Below are 26,350 nucleotides of genomic sequence, written 5' to 3'. Positions count from 1 at the left end.
TTTTTGAAAGGATCCATGTCTGTAGATGATATTTTGGTATGATAACCATTCCTGAGTGGCAGCTGTATCATAGTTATCAGCTCATGAAGTTAACCACCCCCTAAAGTAAATTGCATTTTACACGCTGGTGCATATCCTGGTTTAGCCTCATGGTCAGGACATTTTCAATGTTCTATAATATTGTCTTTGGTATCATTTTAAAGGGGACCTTCTTAGCTTTCATTCAAGCCCTGTTGTGGATATTTCTCACAAATATAGAGGTCACTTGAGCTCTTCAACCCGTCAATAACACACATCTTTCTGCAATTTTCGCCTAAACCAGCGGTCGGGAACCTATGGCTCGCGAGCCATATATGGCTCTTCCGGTGACGGCATATGGCTCCCAGACAATTTTGAGTTGAAAAAAAAATTTTTTTTTTAAAATCAGTTTGGAACTGATTTTAAAATACTTGTGATATTTCTTAATAATACTGTGTCATTTTAAAGTAAACAGAAATTAGTTTTGAAGATAAATTTCACGGGTCACGGGTCACCCGTGGGTCGGGTCGGGAACCAATGGCTCGCAAGCATGTCCGGGTCATTGTAAAGTGAAGAAATCAATTTTATCAGATAGCCAACTAGTTTATCCGCTTCAACCCTTGTAACGGAAAAGATGGCGAAAAGAAAAAAAGACGATGATTACCGTGCATTCCAGGCTGCGTGCACAGAGGAATTTGCATTTGTGGAGAGAGCAGGATCTGCGGTATGTCTAATATGCAATGATAAAATTTCATCGATGAAACGGTCAAATATAAAGCAGCACTTCGATACGCACCATGCTTCATTTGCATGGAAATCTCCAGCGGGGGACAGCAGGAAAAGGGCATGCGAGGAGCTACAGCGGAGAGTGCAGACGAGTCAGCAGCAACTACGTGTGTGGACCAAGCAAGGTGACAGGAATTCCGCTAGCTTTGCGGCTGCTTTGGCAATAGTAAGGAATGGAAAGCCATTCACAGATGGCGAGTATGCCAAAACATTCATGCTTGATGTGGCCAATGAACTGTTTGATGACTTCCCAAATAAAGACAAGATAATCAAACGAATAAAAGACATGCCCCTGTCAGCAAGAACTGTGCACGATCGTAGCATCATGATGGCAAATCAAGTCGAGGAAACACAAATTAAGGACATAAACGCCGGGACATAAGTTTCTCTTGCGTTAGATGAGTCAACAGACGTTAGCCATCTATCTCAGTGCAGTATAATTGCCAGGTATGCTGCAGGTGACACACTGCGTGAGGAAAGCTTGGCTGTTTTGCCAATGAAAGGGACAACAAGAGGAGAGGATTTATTCATGTCTTTCATGGAGTTTGCTAAAGAAAAAAAACTACTGATGGATAAACTTATTTCTGTCTGTACTGATGGTGCACCCTGTATGTTGAGGAAGAACAAAGGATTTGTAGCGCTTCTCCGTGAACATGAAAAGAGCGCCATCCTAAGTTTTCATTGCATCCTGCACCAGGAGGCGCTTTGCGCTCAGACGTGTGGCCAGGAGCTTGGTGAGGTGATGTCGCTGGTCATTCGAGTGGTCAACTTTATTGTTGCCCGAGTTTTAAATGATCGCCAGTTTAAAACTCTGTTAGAAGAAGTTGGGAATCATTATCCCGGTCTGCTTTTACACAGCAACGTGCGTTGGTTGTCAAGGGGGAAGGTGCTCAGCCGTTTTGCAGCTTGCCTGAGTGAAATCCGGACTTTTCTTGAAATGAAAGGCGTCAAGCATCCTGAGCTGGACAACACTGACTGGCTCCTGCAGTTTCACTATCTCGTGGACATAACTGGCCTTCTGAACCAGCTCAATGTGAAAATGCAAGGTATTAGAAATACAATCTCATCCCTTCAACAAGCAGTGTTTGCATTGAAAGCAAGCTGGAAGTCTTTCTCAGGGACATTGAAACAGGTCGTCTTCTGCACTTTGAAAGACTGCAACAATTTAGAGATGCATGCTTAGCAAGTGACTCCACTCAACATCTGGATCTCCAGCAGCTAGCTGGCTTTACGTCCAATCTCCTGCAGTCATTCAAAGCACGTTTTGGAGAATTTCGTGCGCGCACTGGTCTTTTCAAGTTCATCACTCATCCACATGAGTGTGCAGTGGACAAAATCGACCTGACATGCATCCCTGGGGTCTCTATCGGAGACTTTGAGCTGGAAGTTGCTGACCTGAAGGCATCAGACATGTGGATGAGTAAGTTCAAGTCACTTAATGGAGAGTTGGAAAGTCTTGCACAACAGCAAGCAGAGCTGGCAAGGGAACACAAGTGGACAGAAATGAAAAATCTTCAACCTGAAGACCAGCTGATTCTTAAAACTTGGAACGAGCTTCCTGTGACATACCACACAATGCAGCGTGTGAGTATTGCCGTATTGATCATGTTTGGCTCTATATATGCATGTGAGCAGTCATTCTCGCATATGAGGAACATTAAGACCAACCTACGCTCACGTTTAACTGATGGAAGCCTCAACGCCTGCATGAAGCTCAACCTCACCACGTATGAACCAGACTACAAGGCCATCAGCAAAACCATGCAGCACCAGAAGTCGCATTAAAAGTAAGACATATTTAATTTATTATACGTTAAAAATACTATATGGCTCTCAATGAAATATATTTAGAAAAATTTGGCTTTTATGGCTCTCCCAGTCAAAAAGGTTCCTGACCCCTGGCCTAAACTATATACTTTCTTTTAGCCCTGTGGCATCTAGGAATATCAGGGACACAAAACACAAAAACTGGAATACTCACAGGACTGTAAAGATTCAGGAAATGTATAATATACCCATACTATTTCATTGTGTGAGGTGATTGTGAACCTTAAATTAGAAGGGCATTATTACTAAGAAACTAACTAGACCAAAGCCAGTTAGTCCATGGGTCAGACCAGATATCGATATCACCCAAGGTGACACAACTTCACTGGTGCCATTTTATTTGGTACACTAACAGAAGTAAAATAATACATGATAACCTTTCCAAATGAGCAGCTATTTCATTTTTCTTTCAGGAAACCTGTTTCTGTGCCTCTCACGATTGTGTATTTGCCCAGATTTTTACAAATATAGCATTTCAACACCCCTGGTACTGATTAGCCTAGCTTAAACTCTGGGACAGTTCTTAGTTGGCCAACAACCAAGGATAACCAGTACTGTGTACTTCCATTCATTGTGCTAAGCTAGGCTAACGTGCAGCCAGATAGCTTTCTACTAAACACATATAGAGGAAACTGGTATCTATCTTCTTGTCTCACTCTGGAGAAGATTGTAAGCTAATTTCCCATAATGTTAGCATGTTCTTTTAATGTATATGTTAATATGATTAGTTAAAGTGGCTACGAGGAACTTTCATCTTGTGTTGATTTTAGCGGCCTCATGTGGACAAAATACAGCTGTTGCATAGCAACTAGGTAATGTATCTATTTGTGGCTATGTAAGATAAATAACGGTAATATGACGCTGGTGAAGCAAAGTAAACTTTGTTTTAGTAGTGTTCATACACCAAAGTTACATGTATTTGTTTGTATGTGGCAGGTGAAAACTGACTGAATATGGCCACTGGTGAACAAGCAAGTTTTTACCCAATACCAAAGCGCCCACGGGTGGAGTGCATTATCCACTGTTCTGATGATACAGATAAGCTGGTTTCACTACAAAGTGTCGACTCATGGAGAACTCTGCTCAGGGCAGCTCAGATACGAAATCATGCACCAGTTTTGAAACTGGCAAAAGACATTCCTGAGGGACAGATTCCAGCAATCTACTACCACAGAAAGTGTCGCAGTATCTTCACTATGAAGCAAATTCTTGATGGCCTCCTTGCAAAAGAAAAGAAAAGTTGTGTCTCTGCTGAAGAGAAACAATCTAAGAGAGTAGCTCGACATGCTCCAAGTACATCTAGGACTTATGATGCAGAGTGCATATTTTGTCAGAAAAACAGCAAATATTCCAAGAGACAGAATACGAGAGAAGTACTGGTGCAGTGTCGAGAACTGCGAGCTGATGCAAAGATCAGGAGTGCAGCCACAAAGAAAAGGGACAGCAGAATCCTTGCCATTGTGAGTAGAAACCTTGTAGCAGCTGAAGGGCACTACCACAGGTCATACTATAGACGTTACACCAAAGAAGAGGTTTCCAAAGGAGAGGTTGCCAGCAATGAAGATGATGATGCTGCAGCCCAGTATGAAGCTGCTGTGAATAAGGCATACAATGAGCTGTTCCTCTTCATCAGGATGGAGCTTTTTGGCAATCCTCGAGTGATGACAATGACTGATCTCTCTTCTAGACTGGTAGCTTCAATGAACTCCCAAGGCATTGCCCAAGTCAAGGAATCAACCAAGAAGCACATAAGGTGAAACCTGGAGAGTGAGTTTGCTGGAGCCTTGCAGATATTCCCTGATGAGAAAGGAAAATTCCTCCTCTATCCCGATAACTGTCCATGAGGGAACTTGCCAAAGAAAATCAGTCTCTCAAAAGGGAGCTGCAGACCCTGAAAAGTGTCAGTGCACAAGATGTTATAGCCAAAGCAGCCATCAAATTGAGAGCAGACATTAAAAGTCAAGATGTTCCTCAAACCTGGCCGCCTGAAGTCAAACCAGAAGCAGAATGTCCTACCATTCCAGAGTCGCTCATTATCTTCCTGTACTCTCTACTCACAGGCTAAAATGATCCTGATCATGCATCCCAGAGAGTGCAGTGCCTTCTGCAGTCATTTGGCCATGACATAGTATATGCAGTGACATGTGGAAATACCAAGCCTTCCAAGCACATTGTTCTGCCATTCAGTGTCAAATCGTTGACAGGAAATGTAGAGTTGATAAACATCCTCAACCGACTTGGTCACAGTGTGTCCTATTCACAGATGGAAGAGATCAACACTGCCCTGTGTCTCCAGAAACTCTCATCATCAGGGAGTGGCATTGCCCTTCCAGCTAACATCCATCCTGGCATATTCACAACTTTAGCCTGGGACAATATCGACCGTCTTGAAGAAACTGTCAGTGGTGAGGGAACATCTCACAGAGTCAATGGGATTGCTGTGCAAGCAAAGCCAGTCAACCCACTTCCTGTCCAACCCATGCCCACTGTTCCCAAAACAAAGAAGAGAAGCATTGATGGACCCCCACCAATGTTACCAACTTACAATGCTGGACAACGGGTAGGGCCACCACAAAGCAAAAAGTCAGATGCCGATACTGCAGCCAATACTAAGCTTGCCAGAGAGAAAAACCTTCTTTGGGTCCTAGCACGCATGTCACAACAAGAAGAACAGTCAGTCAGCAGCTGGACAGGCTTCAACATCCTGACTCGAGGAGAGATGACGGTCATCCCCGACAATATAGGCTATCTGCCTACCATCAATGCTCCAGCGACACAAATGTCTACTGTCAACGAGGTGCTTAACCAGTCACTGAGCATCATGCAGTGCTTAGGCCTGAGGAAGATTGTCTGTGTCTTTGACCAAGCCCTGTATGCGAAGGCTGTCGAGATCACATGGAAACACCATGACAAGTTCCATGATATCATCGTTAGGCTTGGGGTATTCCACACCATCTGCACACTGCTGGCAATAATAGGAAAGCGTTTCCAAGATGCTGGACTCAAAGACCTCTGCATTGAGTCTGGCATCATTGCAGAAGGCTCAATTGCTGGTGTTATGGAAGGCCGCAAGTACAACAGGGCAGTGCGACTACACAAGCTCCTGTATGAGGCTCTCATGCGACTGACCTTGAATGGTTTCCTGTCCTGGTTGGAAGAAACTCACAGGAATGACATGGTTCACCTGAATGAGACACTGAAGACCATTGACAGCCTTGGGAAAGAAGTCTCACAACATGCTTTGAAGGAGGTCCTCGAGAACAGCTCTTGTACACGCATCATGGATCTATTTGAAGTCTACCGTGAGTTCCTTAGAGGTGGAAACGGCAGCCTCTCGAACTTCTGGATGTCCTATTTGGACATGGTTGAAATCTTGTTGGGGCTCATCCGAGCATCCAGAGAGGGAGACTGGATGCTACACTTGGCTAGCATTCGAGCAATGATCCCATGGTGCTTTGCTTATGACAGGATGAATTATGCACGCTACCTCCCCTACTACTACGCCCAGATGTCTGAGCTGCCCATCACACACCCAGATGTGTACACAGAATTCATGGAAGGAGGCTTCTCAGTCCAACTGGGCTCCACCAATCCCTTTGGCCGAATCCCTGTTGACCAAGCTATAGAAGAAACGGTGAACAAAGACACCCAAACAGCTGGAGGGACAAAGGGATTCAGCTTGAAGCCAGGAGCTGTGACCAAATATTATCTCACAGCTGAGTATAGAAGCATGTACCTCAAACAGCTGAGAGACCTGACAGGTCAAGGCAGGTGCAAATGGTCTCATCCAGATCTACAGAGTCCAAGGATCAAGAGAGATGAAGCAGATGTCCAGTCTCTCATGGACCTTATGGAGAATAACTGGCTCAATCCTATGTCCCCTGATGAGATTGATTTGGTTAGCCTCTCCACTGGCAACATGGCTCCACCTGATGTGACCATAGATCTCTTGAGAGCTCTTGAGAAAGGAGAAGAGGCCTACCAAGCATTCCAGCAAACAAGGTTAGATGCAGACCCACCACCTGTGAAATTCCACGACAAGATGACCAAGCAAAGTCTGAAAACATTCTCCAATGTCAGCACAAAACAAGCTCATGGAAAGAAAGCACAGGATGTGGTTCTGAAGGCAGATAGAAACCTTTTCAGTCACATGATCCTGGTGGCTGAAAGCAGGAAGGTGAATCTGAAGGATGTCCTTGCCTACCCATTGGGCCCACTACCATGGGCACTGGCAAATGCTGATGGGTCCTTACGAAAAACAAACAAGGCTGCACTTGCCAGAGAGCTCGAAAAGAATGTATCTCCTGCAGAAGACATCCCAATCCCATCTACTTCCATCATTGATGGGATGAGCCTGGTCCAAAAAATGAATGGCAACAACAAAACCTTTGCACAGGTGGCAGAGTCAGCCTTGACCCAGGTCCTCCATGAGGGAGCACAGAGTGGGAGGATTGATGTTGTTTTTGATGTCTATCACCAGACTTCGATCAAAGATGCTGAACGACTGAACCGGGGTGGAGACATCACTCTCCAGTACAATAATCTTGCAGGGGGACACCACGTCCAGCAGTGGAGAAAATTTCTGTGCAGTTCCTCCAACAAGACCAGTCTCATCAAGTTTCTGGTGGAAGAGTGGAAACTCCCACGATACAGAGCTATGCTGCATGGCAAGGTGTTGTACATGACCTGTGAGGAAACCTGCTACAAGTTGACAGAAGATGGGTGTGAGGAAGCAGCAGAACTGCACTCCACACATGAAGAAGCTGACACCCGTCTGCTCCTGCATGCATTGCATGCAGCAAATGCGGGCTCAAAGTCAGTTATCATCACAGCTGAGGACACTGATGTCATGGTGCTTTGTCTTGGCTTCCAGAAGGACATCACCTGTCCCATCTACCAGAAGTGTGGGACTCAGAACCGCACACGATTGCCGACATCACCAAACTGGCAAGTTCACTTGGAGACAGCATCTGTGACAGCCTAATTGGCTTACATGCCATCACAGGCTGCGACACTGTCAGTACATTCGCTGGTCGAGGGAAGCTGAATGCCCTGAAGATAGTGAGAAAGCACACTTCCTGCCAAGAGACTTTTAGTCAACTGGGACAGACATGGAATGTGAGTGATGAGCTGTTCCAGAAAATTGAGCAGTTCACCTGTCGGATGTATGTTGCTAATAGCAGCACTGCTGAGGTGAACAAACTGCGTTACCAGCTCTTCTGCACCAAAAGGGGAGAGGTTGAGTCCAGCCAGCTGCCACCATGTAGAGACTGTCTCTTTATGCATGTTCAACGAGCCAACTATCAGGCAGCAATATGGAAGTGCTGTCTGCAGGCTAACCCTGTGGTGCCAAGCCCTATTGAGTATGGATGGACAGACGATGAAGGCAAGCTGGCCATTTACTGGATGCGCTCCCCACCTGCACCAGATGTGGTCTTGGGAATGCTAACATGAAAGTGTGTGCATTCATGCAAAATGCCAAGCTGCATGTGCCTGTCAAATGGACTTCCATGCACAGACATGTGCAGGTTACAGACCTGCAGTAACCAAAAACAGCAGGATGGTCCAGAACTCGACTTTGAACTTGGGGAGTCAGATGATGAGAGAAACGAGCAGTTTGATGAATGACAGTGTGATGATTCTGATGGTATTACTGTGGTAGTAGTCTATTGATGCACAGGATGTTGATTCTGGACTTGGTTACCCAGAGCTTGATAACAATAATGTAACCATGTTCACATATACCCATTACCCTACCCATTACCATTACATATACCCACTAATGATATGGGATTACATGTATCATTGACTAAGTATATGTAAATGTCAATGTTGTTTAAAATATTAAAATAGTTCATTACCTCACTATGGTATTCCTTTTTATCATGTATTTTGATTGTGTATTTAAACAAATGTATAGAGACCAGTTTGTGACCTAACTGGCTTTGGTCTAGTTCTCATTTAAGGCTCACAATCACCTCACACAATGAAATAGTATGGGTATATTATACATTTTCTGAATCTTTACAGTCCTGTGAGTATTCCAGTTTTTGTGTTTTGTGTCCCTGGTATTCCTAGATGCCACAGGGCTAAAAGAAAGTATATAGTTTAGGCGAAAATTGCAGAAAGATGTGTGTTATTGACGGGTTGAAGAGCTCAAGTGACCTCTATATTTGTGAGAAATATCCACAACAGGGCTTGAATGAAAGCTAAGAAGGTCCCCTTTAAAATGATACCAAAGACAATATTATAGAACATTGAAAAATGTCCTGACCATGAGGCTAAACCAGGATATGCACCAGCGTCTAAAATGCAATTTAGTTTAGCGGGTGGTTAACTTCATGAGCTGATAACTGTGATACAGCTGCCACTCAGGAATGGTTATCATACCAAAATATCATCTACAGACATGGATCCTTTCAAAAATTATAAGTAAGTTTTGCCACCTTGAGTGTACCGAAATATCGTCTGGCCCATGGACTAATACACTCACCGGCCACTTTATTAGGCACACCTGTCCAACTGCTCGTTAACGCAAATTTCTAATCAGCCAATCGCATGGCAGCAACTCAATGCATTTAGGCATGTAGACATGGTCAAGACGATCTGCTGCAGTTCAAACCGAGCATCAGAATGGGGAAGAAAGGTGATTTAAGTGACTTTGAACGTGGCATGGTTGTTGGTGCCAGACGGGCTGGTCTGAGTATTTCAGAAACTGCTGATCTACTGGGATTTTCACGCACAACCATCTCTAGGGTTTACAGAGAATGGTCCGAAAAAGAGAAAATATCCAGTGAGCGGCAGTTCTGTGGGCGAAAATGCCTTGTTGATGCCAGAGGTCAGAGGAGAATGGTCAGACTGGTTCCAGCTGATAGAAAGGCAACAGTAACTCAAATAACCACTCATTACAACCGAGGTATGCAGAAGAGCATCTCTGAACGCACAACACGTCGAACCTTGAGGCAGATGGGCTACAGCAGCAGAAGACCACACCGGGTGCAACTCCTGTCAGCTAAGAACAGGAAACTGAGGCTACAATTCGCACAGGCTCACCAAAATTGGACAACAGAAGATTGGAAAAACGTTGCCTGGTCTGATGAGTCTCGATTTCTGCTGCGACATTCGGATGGTAGGGTCAGAATTTGGCGTCAACAACATGAAAGCATGGATCCATCCTACCTTGTATCAACGGTTCAGGCTGGTGGTGGTGGTGTAATGGTGTGGGGGATATTTTCTTGGCACACTTTGGGCCCCTTAGTACCAATTGAGTATCGTGTCAACGCCACAGCCTACCTGAGTATTGTTGCTGACCATGTCCATCCCTTTATGACCACAGTGTTCCCATCTTCTGATGGCTACTTCCAGCAGGATAACGCGCCATGTCATAAAGCTCGAATCATCTCAGACTGGTTTCTTGAACATGACAATGAGTTCACTGTACTCAAATGGCCTCCACAGTCACCAGATCTCAATCCAATAGAGCACCTTTGGGATGTGGTGGACCGGGAGATTCGCATCATGGATGTGCAGCCGACAAATCTGCAGCAACTGCGTGATGCTATCATGTCAATATGGACCAAACTCTCTGAGGAATGTTTCCAGTACCTTGTTGAATCTATGCCACGAAGGATTAAGGCAGTTCTGAATGCAAAAGGGGGTCCAACCCGGTACTAGCAAGGTGTACCTAATAAAGTGGCCAGTGAGTGTATATGGCCGGAGAGAGATTGTGGAATCAGACCACAAACCATTGGAAGCGATACTTAAAAAAAACCCCACTGGCAGCAGCGCCACCACGGCTGCAGAGGATGATCTTGCAACTACAAAAATCTGACATTCACATCCTCCACCGCCCCGGAAAAGATACCGGTGGTTGACACACTGTCAGGAAAGTCAATCGAGGACCACAGTAACGCCCTGCACGACAGTTTGGAGGCCCAGGTGCACACGATCCTCAGCAGCGTCCCTGTGAGTGACAAGAGACTGACAGAAATCAAAGAGGCAACAACGCAAGATCCACAAGATCCATGGCACTAATAACGCCAAGTAAAAGTCCTAGTGCATGTAATGCATATGGTAGTAAAAGTGATTCTGGCTATGCAACTGTACTGTTTATAAAGTTGGGGGATACCTGCAGGCAACTGAGACTGACGAAGTCATTTAGATGAGTGATGAAATGTTTGCCCCACTAAACTTTGTGTCCAGATGAACTCATTCAACTTTCAGGGATTTCCTTACCTGGACTATTGAGCATGCATCAAGACACATTTATTTTGTTTTTAATATGAACAGTATTTTAGGAAATAGGCGCGCCTGGGCGCGTCCTCTAATGTTCATAGGGCGTGTAAACTTTCAGATAATGTGATTGGCTGTCATCTATCCACTTCCTCATACGTCATGATATGTTGTTTTAGGGGTTCGCTATGTGGAGGAGGGAGCCAGCAGTACTAAAAATCATCGCAGGAATCATAGCAGGAATGACTCGAGTGAACGTCGGTCAACCTTATATCAAAACTGCTAAAGCTAAATAGTGTCATCGCCTTTCTTTTTCTGAAAGAGACCAACTCAGGCGTGAAAAGAGGTGAGCAGAACTATGCTAAGCTAACGGCGCTGCTTGGACCTGGCGCAGCTGGTTTCAGGGAAAGGCCAATATGCAGTGGCACAGAGACGACGCTTTCCCCAATTTACGTCTTCAGTATCTCCGTCTTCTTTATCTACTTCATCAACAATAACGTTGATAACTTGGCTATTTAGCAGCATGATTACAGCTCTGTTCATTATTGGTCACGGTGTATAGGGTCTGAGTCAGACTGCAGAGCCATGCAGAAGTGACATGAGCAGCGTTTTGCTGCGTTTGACCTCCAGAAAGACACCTTGTCAAACAAGAGCAACTGACCAGTTTTCATCTCTGCCTCGATTATTGTAAGATTTCCCTAATGATGGCATTGTTTTTCTCTAATCGTTTTGGTTTAATTATCATCATGACTGACATTTTCACTTAATTTTAAGTTAAAAGACTGAAATGTGTACATGGCTGGGTATTTGCCTAGATATCCTGAAATAAACATTACTGCTGTCTCCAGTTATTAAAGAGACGATTTTTTTTGTTTTTTTGCTAATCCGTAAACCAGGTGTACAATCTCACACATTCAAAGTCTTGACAGTTCATATCCCTTGCCAAGTGAAGTAGCTCTGGGCTACATGGTTTTAATGACATAACAGATTGGAATATTGGCTTTAAGGTTTTTAAGCTATGGGTGAATGTTTTTGCATCCTCTTGGAAGCAGTATTGCACTGCTGAGGCCAAGCATATGACCTATACACACACCTAAATCAATTGCTATTTCTCTTTAAGATTGGTATAGTTGTTTTTGGTTATAGGAAATAGTGTTTGTTCTGCAACACAACTTAAGACATCTATAATATTAAAAGGAATGCATATCAATTACTGTTAAAGACCCTTTTTTGAGTTTTACCTCTTCCTATATCCAGGCATGCGGTGACTTAGTCTGAAGCAAGAAGGCACAGCTGATCCAGCGGCGGCAGCAGATTGCTTGGATGAAGGATGAAGAGCCCAGTACACAGATGTAGGGATGTGGAGCACGGGCGTGGGCAGGCCAGTGCTGGTTACCTGCAAGGTGAGCAGCGCATCCCCATCTCCAAAGACATCATCACATCCTCCTCTGCCTCTGCCATGTGGTTCATCAGGGATGCCTGTGGCATCATATGTGCAGTGATCACCTGGCTGCTGGTGTTGTATGCTGAGTTTGTGGTGCTATTTGTGATGCTCCTGCCCTCCAAGAACCTGACATACAGTATTGTAAATGGGACACTGTTCAATAGCCTGGCCTTCCTCGCCCTTGCCTCACACTTCAGGGCCATGTGCACCGACCCTGTGAGTGAACTTTTTTGTTTTTTTACAGTTCTTTATATAGATACGCATGGATGCAGACACAAACATGCTCAGCATGCACATGCACATATTGATAATAATGAACAGTGACAAACATTGGAAAATGACAATTTGTATGCACCTATATTTTTGTGATAATGATTGAAGAGGTGCAAATAACCCTACAGTCATCTGCCGTATGTGGATCTGTCCTGCTAGGGGGCTGTGCCAAAGGGGAATGCTACCAAGGAGTACATAGAGAGTCTTCAGCTTAAACCAGGCCAGGTGGTCTACAAATGTCCCAAATGCTGCAGCATCAAGCCTGACCGAGCACACCATTGCAGGTAGGGCAAAAAGGACACAAAACACTTGCTGTTGCAGTTAAAATTCAGTTCCGCTCTTAGCAGAGTGTTGTTTAAGAATAACCAAGCAACAGACTGATGGCAGTTGAATGGGGAATTTTCTGTTAAATATTTTGGTCTAAATCTAATCAAACAAAAATATGACATTGACTAATCTGTAAAATGGAAACTGCTCTCCTTTTAGTGTGATAATTTTGTGTGTGTATACGTTGGTCCTTATGCCCACTCAACAGTTATAGCCCTTGATGGTTTTAGTATGTAAACTAGACTAAAGTGAGCTAGCCTCATTTATAATAATTTTCCTATTGGAACCCAAGGCTGTTTGTCAGTCAAAAGTAATCTGTTTGATTAATACTGTAATATTCTCTCTTTCTTTCTGTCAAATCTGCCCTCCTCTTCCTTATGACAGCGTTTGCAAACGTTGCATACGAAAAATGGATCACCACTGCCCTTGGGTCAACAACTGTGTCGGGGAGAACAACCAGAAGTATTTTGTGCTTTTCACGGTAAAGTCAGTATTTTGAGCATGAACACACAACAGCAAATTTACACACAACATACAACAGGTCTGACGGGCTTTTGGACAGGGCCACAAAGTAAATACCTAGACATAATATAGAAGAATTTGCCTCTTTAATCTAATCAGGAATGGCAAAATAGTTAAGAAATTATAATCTTGTGTTGATGTTTTGGAAGATTTTTCTGTTTTGGTCAACATGAAAAAGGGCAACTACTACAGATGAAACTCACTTTCCCTACATGCTTTCTGTGCTTGCGTTATGTCAGCACTCAGGAGGAGTCATTCAGAAAATCAGTAGTATTAGTAATGTGGGATTTTTTTCTTCTGCAGTGAGTGCTAGCTATGTTTGTGAATTTGTAATTCATATAGCCCTTTGTAGTAACTTGTTAATGCTTCCTTGTGTCCTCTGCAGATGTACATTGCACTTATTTCTCTCCACGCTTTGGTCATGGTGGTCTTCCATTTCCTCTACTGTTTTGAAGATGATTGGACAAGTGAGTTTATCATACCTTTCTTTATAAAACTCTACCCATACCTTTTTTTAAAAAATAACTAAAAATAAATTATATACATGGTTTCTTTAAATCCTCAAAATGGTGCTCAACTGACATTTCAAGTTCCCAGGTGACATTTTAGTCCACCCCTTTCGACATGAAATGGGGATAAATAAAGTATCATTCTAGATCGTAATTCTCAACTGAGGTAATTTCCTTAACTCTATTTGTTATAGAGTCTGTACTTCTTAGTCTGACCTTTTTATTTTCCTCTCATTTTAAAGTTTGATTCTGTTTGACACATTCTGTCCCCTCTGGAATCTGACTCTGTTGCAGCCAGTCGTCTGAAGGTCAGTCATGTCCAGCAGTTGAGTTAGACTAGATGAGCTTTGTTGTAAAGAGAGCCATAGTAGGCTGTATCTGTGCTTTGACAGGTATTGTCAACATAAAGCCACTTTCTCCCACTGATTTTCTATGTTTTGGTCATTCTGTTAACTCTGGGTTTTATTTTGTTTCGACAGTTCTCTACTTATGAAGTATTTTTTTACCAGGTTTGTAATATGTTAATATAAACACATTTGTTTGCTCATTTATATGAAGTATTGTACACCGAGTGTTGTATTGAGCACCCATTTTATTTGTAAAACCAACAGTATGCATAGTAGACCACCAAGACATTACTTTCTGCTGTCTTCCATCCAGGCAAAAACGGTGAATTATTTTTTTGTTTGTTTTGTGACATGGCATTTCAATGAAGATTTAGTTCAGTTAATGCCATAGACAAGTCAAGTTTCTCTATGGAGTGCTTTGACAAGAGGTTTATCATAAAAGTCCCGGCAGGGCAGCTAAAGATGAATGCAGATGTCGATTAAAATCAAACAAAGAAAATAAAAACTTTTTTTTTTAACTTTAGGTAGGTGTGTGTGTGTGTGTGTGTGTGTGTGTGTGTGTGTGTGTGTGTGTGTGTGAGAAACCTTGACAGTTCGGGAGCGGAAACTACTAGATTAAAGTGAATGAAATTAAGGGAAAGTGTAAATTTTGAAACCACTTATCTCGATGAGAGAATAGCTGCTAGTTAGTAGTACATAAATACATTATAAGGTGTACTAAATGAATGTGTCTTGACTGAAATACTGAGTGAGATTGGAGGGATACTTTCAAGTAATTTCTGGCCTTTTTTAGCTCAAAGCATCTTAATTCTTTTTTAGTGGGTTTAGTGTGTTTCCCCCATTCTAACCTGTGTTTTGTGTGTTATCCTGACCATGTCCTTGATAGATGGAAAGGGCACTACCTTGTGTCAAAAATGACTGCCAAGAAATGTTGATAATGGTACAACTGAAATGAACATTATCTGGTGTGGATTGTACACACAGCCCAAAAGGTGAGAATGTTCAACACAAAAAACATTGCCCTTTGGCAATAGAGCCGCCATTTGAAATCACCTCGACAAATTAACCCTAAATAAGGCCCTTTTTTATTTTTTTGAACGGCAGTTCCCTTTCTAATCATTGTAAGGTTGATTTTACAATCCCGTTAGTCGAGCCTATAACTGTTCAACGTTAAGATCTGTGACGTGGCACCTTAACACAAGCCCTCTCCTCATCCTAATGGTGATATGGGTGACTTTGAACCAAAAGATGAAGGCAGTATAGGACCAAATTTGTGAATGTGAATGGCATAAAAGTACAGTGTGTGATGACAGCCATTTATAGTTGTTGACAAAATTGCTTCAAATTGTTGCACACGTTTTGTTGTGATATAAAAATGAGATAACCAGGAAGAGCAATGGATACTTTGGCTGTGCTGCATAGCACACAGCATTATGTGTTCCTCAGTTTACCAGATCCCTCCATCTCTCTCCGTCTCCCTCCATCCAGAGTGCAGTTCCTTCTCTCCCCCTGCAACAGTCATCCTCCTCATCCTCCTGTGCTTTGAGGGTCTCCTCTTCCTCATCTTCACCTTTGTGATGTTCGGCACACAGGTCCATTCCATCTGTACTGACGAGACTGTAAGTTAACCCAGTAGAGAGGAGGCAGACTCCTGTTCCTCTCTCCGCCTTTTAGTCCTCAACCGCTCAACTCTGTTGCCTTTGTCTCTTTAACTACACATCTTTTCCCTCTCACATCCAACTGTAATTGTTTATAACTAAATAGAATTTCTCTCCATTTGACCTGAAGTAGGTTGATTAATGGCAAATTCTTGTGTCGTGATGGCTTAAACTTGAGCCAGTGTACTCTTTCTGAACATGTTGTCTCAGATGCAAGTAAGTTTCAGATGAAATGGAAACCTCAGTGTTAAATGTCTTAATAGATTGCCAGGCCAAGATGTACTGCCACAACTGTGTAAGTTTGTGGACTCTTAACAGGTACCCGAGTTTATGATAAATAAAATAATTTATAAAACCATGCTTTGAACCTTGCTGCAGGATGGCATTTCATTGAGCTGCCTTCAGATCTAAGATCTGAGGGTGACTTGCAAGATAATCAGCGATACATTTATGTGTCAACCTACAGGCACTAAATAGTAATTTTATCATAGCCAAAAGTTTGTGTCTTGTCAAGTGCAAATGGTGTAACTGAACATAAGGAAAACCACCAATAGTGATATGAGTAATAGTAGTAGAGGGTTTAAATCATAAATAAGCTGGACAATGTCACAAATCAGTAGTAATAGTCATGCTTATAGACCATCTATGGATTAAAGTAGGCCTGGAAAATAAAGTTTTCTAGGCCATTATTGATTGAAATAAATCAGTCTATAGCACTGATGGAAGAGGGGAGTGTGTTCCACCATTTTTGGGGCCAGATGAGAGAAAATTCTGGATGTAGATGTTATCTCTTTAACAGTTTCTTGTTACCTGTATAACAATGATAACCTGGACTCTGACTGTACGCTAATCATGTATTCTATAACTGCAGCACGTTTCCAAACAGTATGGCTAACAACAACTAAAACGGACATGTAGGTTACCCATAATGCCCTTTGTGTTGCTGACTAGCCCAGAATACACAACAGTAGAGTTTGGTACTCTTACAGATGGTAGTCTAGAGGGAAGAGGGCAAGCGAAGTGCGATTCCTATGAACCAAGTCATCCTGGAAGGGCCCGCTCCCATGGGGATAAACTCATTTCATATTAGGATGATGCTGATAACAAAGGCTTTTTAAGCAGATGTTTTGGGACCACCCTCCTAATACAGGGATGTACACCCTTTTCATAATCTTTGCTTCACTTCTATTAAGGCTCAAAAACATTCTCCTCCCCTTCATTCATGTCGCCCCCTCATAAAGGAAATGGTTGAATAGGAGAAACCACAGCGTCTTCACTTTCACTTGGCCTCGCCATGGCTAATGTCGTTGAGCATTTGACCTTAACATTTGTCCTCTCAGTGTGGGATGCAATGGTGTTTACCCTCCCTGTTTTAGGCATTGACCAAAGCCATACTGCTCAAAGCCAACAGTTTGTGTGTTATCAGTGGGTTAGAAGCTCGTGTTCCACTAGTCCCAGATATCATGTGCCTCATAAGTCGAAAAAGCATTTCTTTGACAAATTGGGTAGGCCAGCCTCATAGCAATATGCATGTAAAATGTAGGCCTAACCTCGCCTGCTTCTGAGTCACAGCTGCAACTGTCCTGTCTAGTACTCGATGCTTTCTGTAGCCACAGAGAGTTAGTAATTTTAAAAGGAAATGCTATCATGTATCAGTCAGAGAAGGAATCAGTATCTTCTCTATATTTGCTGTCCTCTTGAAATTATAGCCCAGGTATTTGCGTGCCTGTGTGTACTGTGTATATGTACCCTGTATCTGTGAATACCTGTGTCCATTCTTAAAACTTAGTTCACTAAATCAGCCTGAACTAACTCTCCTTCCTGCTTCTAATGTCTTTTTGTCTGCAACTCAAGGAGAGTTAATAGTAACAAGTATGATTTATTGTTCGAGGAAGGATGCTTGTCTTAATTGGAGATGGAATACAACAAACAGAAATGCTTCAAAATCCAAGGCAGAAAAAAATCAATATGGTATTAAGCAGCTGCTACCAATCCTAGTGGAGAAAGATTTGGGTTTATGGCCTCGTTATTTCTCAGAAATACTTATAGCGTGTTTTTTTGTTTTTGTTTTTTCCACAAACTGAATACAAATCAAATACTGTCACCGAAAACGAAAGCAGTGAGCTATGTATGTGCTTTGTGATCATTGAGCAGGTCACAAAGGCACACCCACTGAAGTTTGGTTGTCTCTCGTTTTCAGGGCATAGAACAGTTGAAAAAGGAAGAGAGAAGATGGGCTAAAAAAACAAAGTGGATGAACATGAGGGCTGTATTTGGACACCCCTTCTCCATATTGTGGTTTAGCCCTTTCTCCACCCCTAACCATGGGAAGGCTGAGACTTACCAGTATGTGGTGTGAGAGCTCAGCACAGGGAACCAGCGAGCCACATCAAAGCTAAACCGAGACGGGGGTCAGAAGTTTCCCCCACATGCCCCCAGCCCAGCTGACCTCAGCTATGATCAGTCTCTTGTTCCCAGTGCTGAAAACGATTGTACCCTTTCTCCAACCCTATCTATGGACAGCTCCCCATTTGCTTTCTGTTTTGCCATGAAAGTGCACTCTATTTATTTCACTTTTGCTTTGTTTTATCAAGCTGAGTTGCAGAGAAAAAGAAATCCTTTTAGCTTGTGAATCATGTTTGTAAGCATTGTGTGATTTTTGATATGTTGGTGTTTCTTTTCTGGGCCCCTTTTTTCCTGATACCATTAGGCCTTTTCCTTTTCTCCCCAGTGTTTACATTGACTTTTCCTGATGTCTTCCTTGTGTCAGACTCTATCTTGTCTCCATAATGTTCCAGACATGGACAAACTATACATTTTCAGTTTTGTCAGACATTCAGTATGCAGACACTTTTGGCATTAAGATCTTTTCACGCCAAGTGTGACACGTTTTTGAGAGACAAATAGTTGAAAATAATACATTGGATTAATTTTAACCCACTAAATCTTGTATACTGTTTCGTTGACTCGGGAGAGTTGTTGCATCTAAAAGAAACAGAAATCCTACCTGGTTTATTTTAAAAGATCAGGAATCAGGAACATTTATTTGTCATTTCATTTCATGCACTTGTACATGAAATGAAACAAAATATAATTTCCCCCAGCCCACAGCAATGTAACACAGACAAAAACACATCCAGACTACAAGAACACATATATCCAAAATAGAAAAAAAACTACAAAAACACATATCCAACATATCCACAAAAAAAAAAAATCACTGTCCAAGAGAACGTACGCCAACCAGGATGACTGTCTGAACTGCCGGTCTGCATGGGCTAGCAGTTAGCTTAGCCTGCCCCGCTTCCGCGTCCTGTCAGACCACCCTCAGTGCTTCCTCTTCGGGTGCAGCTCTGGGCAGGGCTGTGGTCCTTGGGCCCACTGGACACAGTGGACCAAGCCCCCCCATAGCCGATCCAACGCCAGCTCTCCCAGCCAGACACCTTCAACACACTTTCCCGCACTCCACACAACGACACCAAAAACACAGTCAACGCCAGGCAAGGTGCCAGGCGAAATATGATGGCTTATGTTTACGCAACAGTTTCACAGTCAGTCTGCAGCATGGATACAGGCATTCTGTGTTTTTCTTTGTGTGAAAATATCTTGTGAAAAAGTCAGGCGTGATGCGAACAGGACTTTACTTGACAGGCTCATAACTACCACATACAATGCCAAAAAAGCAAATATTTCAAAGTATATTTTGGCACCTGTGTTTTGTTCAGGTCTGGAACATTCTCTGATTCCTCTCTGATACATGCTCAACATAAATTAAGCCATTGTCTGAGGGACCAGGTTATTCTCCAAAATAAAAAGCCAGGGTGTTATGTTCCTCTGTTTCACATGGTGCAATCAATCCATTATCTGCCAGCATGTTGTGGTCACAGCAAGTCTTAACCAGGACATTCTTGCAAAGTGTTAGTTGAATAGGTTCTTTTAAATGCAATCAAGATTGCCATCAAGCTCAATTTGTCTTTCATGTAGAGCAAGAAAACATGGTTGTAGATTTGATTGCGATCAGTGAAGATCTCACCATGCATAAGACAGTTGCTATCTGTGTGTTTTGCATGAAGTCAAGTCATTTTTTTATTAACTTGACTTCATATGAACACTTCATGCTGAAACAGCTGTAGTGGTTCTATGCTTATTATTATAGCCATGATGGTATGTGGTGTTTTGATATCGTCAACTTGTGCCAAAGTTCCCTCAGTGAGTCTCTCAGTTACAAATTTGCTTCAGAAAGGTCTGGTATGGGATTTTTCAAAAAGTACTTCTGTATGAAAATCTTTTAGGAATTTCATTAAATTCTGCATTCTGTCAAGGAAGCAGCTTATGTAAATGCACAGAGAAAAGTATGAATTTGGCTGCCATACAAGTGATTACACATTTGCAAGATAGTAGCTGGATTTTGTCTGTACTGTAACAAAACACATGAAGCACTAAACAAACTATGAAAACAAAGTCCGCTGTCACTGTTCACATTTAAAAACATAATACATGACTAATTTGCACTTTTTCTCGATCATTTATGTTTTCTTATTCTATTTTTCATTATGTGTATGTATTTTGTTATCAGAATGCATGGTGCAAATGGCTAGCTTAGTATCGTAGGTGAAACAGTGCTGGTATGCTAGCGCCGGATCTTGTTGGTGAGTGATGTTGAAGATTTTTTTTAACTGAAATTTTAAAACTTTCTAAACATTCTGAAAGTGTTTCAGCACATGCGCAGAGAATAAACACTTCTGTTGCAATGCAGCTTCCTCTGTGTGTTTGTTAATCTTTGTGGGTTAAACCTTTAATGAAATCTAACGTCGCAATTTTGCCTCTAAATGAAATTTAACGTCGCAACTTTGCCCGATTTTGTGCCATTTTTTTCTCCCGGTTATCACCCAGTTAATTATTACACTGCTCATTGGTGAAATGGGTTTACTTAATGTTCTCTTTCTTTAAAAAAAAGTCCTCTTAATTTTTCATACCTGTCTTTCACATAATTGATTATTTTCAATCCTCCATTGTTAGAATATGCCATCTTATTGTCTGGGATCTCTCTGCCATGTTATGCCTTCATGTTACCACTCATACATTAGCTTTGGTGGGCTATGTGATGTACCAGTTAGTCTCTGAAGCACACAGCTCTCTTAATTCTTAAGTCTGGTTTGCTGCTCTGGTAAATGGACAGAGGTAAGCCGACACAAGGTCATACTATCTGTTCATAGAGTCAAACACATTTCACAAGCATGCAGCTGTAAAATGTAAAAAGGCTGAAGTTTCAAATGCAAACTTCTTTTATTTTTTATTTCTGTTGGGTCTTATAGATTTAACTGCACATTGCTTCAGTTGATTAATGAGTTTCCTCTGTTTATAATGGCATGGTGCATGTTAATTGTTTCTTACCATTTGATAGCCATCTACTTCCTCCTTCTGCCTTTATTCTCCCATTGAAGGTGCATGTGACCATAGTTGTTTTATTTTGTACCTTCATAATAGTCAAGCTTGGGCATATTTCTTGGACACAAACCTAAGTAGCTTCTTTTAGCCTAAGCTTCTTGACTTGATTTGTTTCAGAGAACCTGGCAATTAGAAAATGAGCAAAGCAACTGTATTGTGATACAGTATTGCCGTTGACAATTATTTGTAGTTACTATTTTATGAGGATGAAGAACACTCAGTCTGTTCATGCGTTCATCTTTATATCTCAAACCTCCTCTGTCTTCTCCAGGGGATTGAACGTCTGAAGGGAGAAACTGGAAAGTGGGGGAAGGTTCCTTGTTGGGAGGCCATGCAGGCAGCATTCGGCGGCCGCTTCTCCCTGTCCTGGTGCAGCCCGTTTGCAGGGCTCAGCTGCAAGAAGGACCTCCAGGATCACATGGTCATGGTCCCGCAGGGTGAGATCATCGAAGAGGATGTCATTGAGATACCATTGGAATAGCGTTTGAGAGGCAAGAAGACATTTCTCCATCGTACAACTGCATCTTAATTGCCGTATATCCACACATGCGAAAAAGATCTGGTTTGATTTCTTTGTGGTGCATGCCAGACCTTATCATGGCCATCCAGATAGAGAAAGCTCACAGAAACAAGTTTTGTTTTTTTTAAAATATCAAACCATGAATATGTAAGCTGTTTGCCACAGACGTGCTAAATTTGTTTCTGTCCCTGTGTTAATGTGGTCTTTGTCAACTAATATGTCAGGAATTTGCACGGACAGTGCAAAGACATCCAATCATAAGCCATCACTTAGCATCTGGATTATAGATACTTAATTTTAGTAGCTGTAACATTGCAGCCATGATGTAAGATTCATCCAAGTTAATAGACAATTTTGCAAGTGTGGCATCTTAATCCTAAATGGACAAGCCAAACCAGTATTCTCAGATCATTACAGAACTGGTCTCTTAAGGATCAAAATCGGGTAAGGTCTTGTACAGACCTCTCCCTCTTGTATCTAACCAAAGCTATCTCAGGAGAACACAACTGAGCGTGATGAGGACACTAAACCGGACCTGAGGCATAAGCAGTAAACTTGAACCACTCTGCTGTTTCTTTTCTTCCTTTTTGTTTGTATTTTAATCTAATTTCACTCCCTGTGTGCCTTAACTATCTTTTTCTTGGTTTGCTATTGAAGTTAAAGGAAACTATATTTATATTGTCTGTAAAGTTTACCATCCATTTTGTTAATCAAATGTTCATAATGCTTCTGATTTATGACTAGAATCACCATTTTTAATTGTCTATCTTCTAAAAGCATGTGTAGGAAATGAGTAGTATTTAACAGTCTATGTGAAGGAGAGTATTGTGTAACTTTGCAGGATATAAAATGACTTTTGGAGAAGGGCTTGTAATTATGGAATGAATACCGGATATACTGGGACCACTAATATTTTGTTTACATTATTGGGGTAACAAGGGGTTTTTACAAATTATGTGGATTCAATTCTTGGAATCAAATTAAATGCAATAACTTTACATGTATACGTGCAGCTACAATGTATATGTTCAACATCAAAGGTAGAACGAGTAGGATTTCCCCAAAAATCAATATATAGACTCTGGGGGGGGGGGGGGGGGTAACCTATGAGCAGCGGGCCTCTATAAATGTACGTAGCGACCAGGTGCCAGGTCGAGATCGTAAGCACACATCCAAGAGGAAGCTACGACAATGGCGGGCACAGCGCCGAAAACACGCAGATATAGCGAGGCGAAACACCAAGCGGACCGACGCGGACTTGGCCTGTACACTGGGATGTGTCCTGGCAACTGTAGTTAGGGGGCGTGTCCTTCTGCTGTCGTTGGCCGGGGGGAGGGGTCAACTTTGAACGTTACTCGTTCTACCTTTAAGCAGCCACTGTTTAATCTATACATCATGAATAGTTGTCTTTTCTTAACACTCGACCTCATTTTAAAAATTATCCGATAAGTAGTATTGTGAGGGGTGTGTGACCAATTATTTTCAATAAATCATTTGCATACAGGTTTGTAGTTTATTGGATATTTACAGTACAACACACATTTTCACAGGAGAAACATGTTTACACAACCTTGTCAAGATATTCTAGATCTTGAATGTTATGCAGCTTTGGTCGTAGGTGTCATGTCCTATAACAATATATTCAGGAGTCTGTCCATGGCACAATCAGGAAAACATGAGGGGGCACACTGCTGCCTTTGACACATCATTCAAAGCTCTCACCGGAGTCTCATGAAATCAGATGTGTTCTATGTCTAAACTTGAGTGTAATTGTATGCTGGTACGTTTGCATTATAAAAAAGTTACCTAGTTCTCGGTCAGTGTAGATTTTCTGTTTTTTTTTACATTGTGTCTGTGAGTGTTCTCATTCATCCAGGTCATGGTTATCCAAAGGAATTGAATCGAGTGCAACTGGACTTGGTACATATCCATGAAGACGTTTCGCCTCTCATCCAAGAGGCTTCATCAGTTCGTGCCTTTCTGACTAGAACAAGCTAGCTAGTAATTTTAATTTCAATGATTCATTTGAACCTTTGATATTCCTCTTTCTAATGAATCGGATGGCAAAGAGTGTGTCAGAAATCAAAAGCAATGTAAAAACAATGTGATGGAGCATATATAAGCCACTGGTGTCTGGGAATGGTGATTTTGCTTGTGACTGCAGCGCACTGTGACTTAGTAATAATATGGTCTGAAATTATACTGTTGACTTTTTAAGTTTATGAGTGTTATTTCTACCTTTGTGTTTGGAAATATGAAATCAAATACCCTGCAATAAGTTTTGCCTCAGGCTGGTGAGGTTCAGGGATAGCTAAGAAAAGGTCATATTGTTTTGGTCAGCCGACCAAGCCAACATCACGTATCCTTCTTGTCTTCTTCCTGTGGGAGGTTCTGTGGGGTCGATCCATGAAGTACAAGCAACCCAGAGAGAGTGAAAGAGATACCAACCCACCACAGAGCTGCATGAGTCTCTCCAAAGATCATCTTTCCCAGGATCGCCTAAATACATGAGTAAAAAAAACAAAACATTGTTTAAAATCATCAAAAGGTGCAAGGAGCATCATCATAAAGCAGGCTTATTTTTGGACTTTTCTTGCTGCTGAAACCATAATGAATTTCATAAACATTTCCAAAGTTGGCCCAAACTGGTTTCACTGAATCTTGCAATCTGGAACTTGCATTGATTTATGGACATATCTGTTTCTGCATGTGTTACCAAGACACTACCAAGATCATTTTTACTTTTTAACAGAAATCAGAGCAAAAAAATGTGAGAACAAGATACAGCATTAAGTATTTTGAGACGTGAAGAGAGTGAGAGATTATTTACCCTGCCAGCTACACCTCAGTCACATTGCAATAGGGCTGAAAACAGGTGCACTTCTTTGCTGTATACCTTCAACCCTATTACTGTGGTACTGTTGACCCTTACAAGAAACTCACCGAGATTATACATTTGGAGGGATTATGACGAGAAGTGTATCATACAGTTGGGAAACAACAACAGAACATAAGCAGTAGGTGTTCTGCTGTGGGACCCATGGAGGGTGTGAGGTGAGAGTCAATGGTGAGTAACAGTTTTGGCTGTATGATCAAGCATTTGGAGTACCAGTTAAGCTCTATCCCGACAAGAAATAGTCACTAGTCTTATCAGGAAATGAGAATGTACATGAACAAATAGATAGGTATGACAGTGCAGGGTTGGGATATGGTTCTCAGCCTAATAACAGGTAGGGACTCCTTGACACACGGGAATGTACCATAGGCTAACAGGAGGATATTGTAAACTTGAAGTAGTATTCTCGTTAACTTTACAAAACTCAACTTTGCTTTGTGTTGTGTTTAGGCTATAAAAAAAAAGAAGAACCAGTACTGAACCCACAGAGGAGATGAAGTTAGAAGCAGTGGTGGTGACTGTGGCTCTGGCTGAAGAAGGGGAATAGTGAAGTGCCTTAGAGAAGAAAGTCCACATCAGAGTATTACAGGTGAACAGCAGGCCTCCACACACCAGTCGCAAGGGGATGTGGAGCTGGGGAAAAAACCCAAAATAAAAACAAACATGGGAGATAGAAAATTGCAGTGAGATAGCCTCTCTGTTTTCATTGCAATGGTTCCATTCATTCGTTCGTTCATTCATTCACCCATTATAAACTGAAAATCACAATATACAGTGTTTATAGATTGTGCTATAACATCAGTATAGAGTGTAGAGTTCGGTTTACGGGGGTTAGATTCTTTTTTTTTTAATCTGTGTGAATTCAGAATTCGTATTTTACACTTTATAAAGATCTTTGTAGGTGAAAAAGATTAGTATGGAGTTTTGCTGAAAAGGCTATTTCCAATGATAGTCTGTTTCACTCACACGGAATGGACTGGAGAGATCATGAGCACCGGCCGTAGTGAAGCTGCTAGCCAAGGGTAAAAAAAAGTGTGTCCTATCTCTCAACTCCCATAAACCTACATCTGCCATAACATCATAAACATATTTCCAACTCTCATATCAACTCTAAACATTTGCTACTCAAACGCATTGCTAAAACTAAGGCTTATTAACAGAGCAGCATGTGGAGCAAGCCTGTCTCACCCAGTCACAAGGGGTTTCTTCTGCATCAAGACCAGTCCAGTGGTTCCCATCAACCCACTTCCGTATCTGTGTATCACACATTTCTTTGAGGTAATCTGCACCAAGGGAGAGTTTTGCGGACGAAGATGCAACAGCACCAAGAAAGCCTGCCAATAAAGCGTAAAAAGCCGGTGAAATCATTTCCAAACAAGTGGAAAGCGGTCGCAGAACAGTTCAATTGCAGAAAAACATTCTATTTGTCAATAAATAAACCCATGGTCTGCCAAGACATGAGCTTCTTTGGAGAACGCTTCCTTGATTTACATCGTTGGTATTTCAGCCAATCCTTAGGCTCTGAAACCACGTGGCTTCTGGG

General features: G+C 42.0%; 2 protein-coding genes across 4 annotated transcripts; one reads left to right on the top strand and one right to left on the bottom strand.

Annotated features, from left to right (window-relative positions):
- Positions 1 to 11,042: 11,042 nt before the first annotated feature.
- Positions 11,043 to 23,396, top strand: zdhhc3a (zinc finger DHHC-type palmitoyltransferase 3a). 3 transcript variants are annotated; one of them, XM_056285665.1, is made up of 8 exons: positions 11,043 to 11,209; positions 11,426 to 11,550; positions 12,121 to 12,523; positions 12,740 to 12,864; positions 13,292 to 13,388; positions 13,815 to 13,896; positions 15,774 to 15,904; positions 21,663 to 23,396. In XM_056285665.1, exons 3-8 carry the CDS (start codon positions 12,194 to 12,196, stop codon positions 21,870 to 21,872), a joined length of 975 nt encoding a protein of 324 aa, XP_056141640.1. In that variant the 5' UTR covers positions 11,043 to 11,209; positions 11,426 to 11,550; positions 12,121 to 12,193; the 3' UTR covers positions 21,873 to 23,396. The 3 variants fall into 3 exon arrangements, with proteins under 3 accessions (XP_056141640.1, XP_056141639.1, XP_056141641.1); XM_056285664.1 differs by lacking the exon at positions 11,426 to 11,550; XM_056285666.1 differs by lacking the exons at positions 11,426 to 11,550; positions 21,663 to 23,396 and adding an exon at positions 18,144 to 20,704.
- A 22-nt stretch (positions 23,397 to 23,418) lies between these two features.
- LOC130117556 (transmembrane protein 42-like) lies at positions 23,419 to 26,258 on the bottom strand. The gene is made up of 3 exons (XM_056285663.1): positions 25,996 to 26,258; positions 25,294 to 25,440; positions 23,419 to 24,410 (listed from the first exon to the last, which is right to left on the bottom strand). The coding sequence occupies exons 1-3, from the start codon at positions 26,173 to 26,175 to the stop codon at positions 24,267 to 24,269; spliced, it is 471 nt and encodes a 156-aa protein (XP_056141638.1). The 5' UTR covers positions 26,176 to 26,258; the 3' UTR covers positions 23,419 to 24,266.
- Between the last annotated feature and the right edge of the window lie 92 nt (positions 26,259 to 26,350).

This window comes from Lampris incognitus, chromosome 9 (genome assembly GCF_029633865.1).
Source record: "Lampris incognitus isolate fLamInc1 chromosome 9, fLamInc1.hap2, whole genome shotgun sequence".
Taxonomy (NCBI): Eukaryota; Metazoa; Chordata; class Actinopteri; order Lampriformes; family Lampridae; genus Lampris; species Lampris incognitus.
Note: the sequence above shows the minus strand (reverse complement) of the source record. Positions and strands in the feature narration are given on the sequence as shown.

Excerpts from the sequence above, each read along its gene's own strand:
- zdhhc3a (XM_056285664.1), top strand. The coding sequence starts at position 12,194 with ATGAAGAGCCCAGTACACAGATGTAGGGATGTGGAGCACGGGCGTGGG. Across the intron at positions 12,524-12,739 it reads GGGCCATGTGCACCGACCCT|GGGGCTGTGCCAAAGGGGAA; the intron begins GTGAGTGAACTT and ends CTGTCCTGCTAG. Across the intron at positions 13,897-15,773 it reads TTTTGAAGATGATTGGACAA|AGTGCAGTTCCTTCTCTCCC; the intron begins GTGAGTTTATCA and ends CCCTCCATCCAG.
- LOC130117556 (XM_056285663.1), bottom strand. The coding sequence starts at position 26,175 with ATGATTTCACCGGCTTTTTACGCTTTATTGGCAGGCTTTCTTGGTGCT. Across the intron at positions 25,441-25,995 it reads AAGAAACCCCTTGTGACTGG|CTCCACATCCCCTTGCGACT; the intron begins GTGAGACAGGCT and ends TTTTTTCCCCAG. Across the intron at positions 24,411-25,293 it reads CTTCTAACTTCATCTCCTCT|GCGATCCTGGGAAAGATGAT; the intron begins GTGGGTTCAGTA and ends TCATGTATTTAG.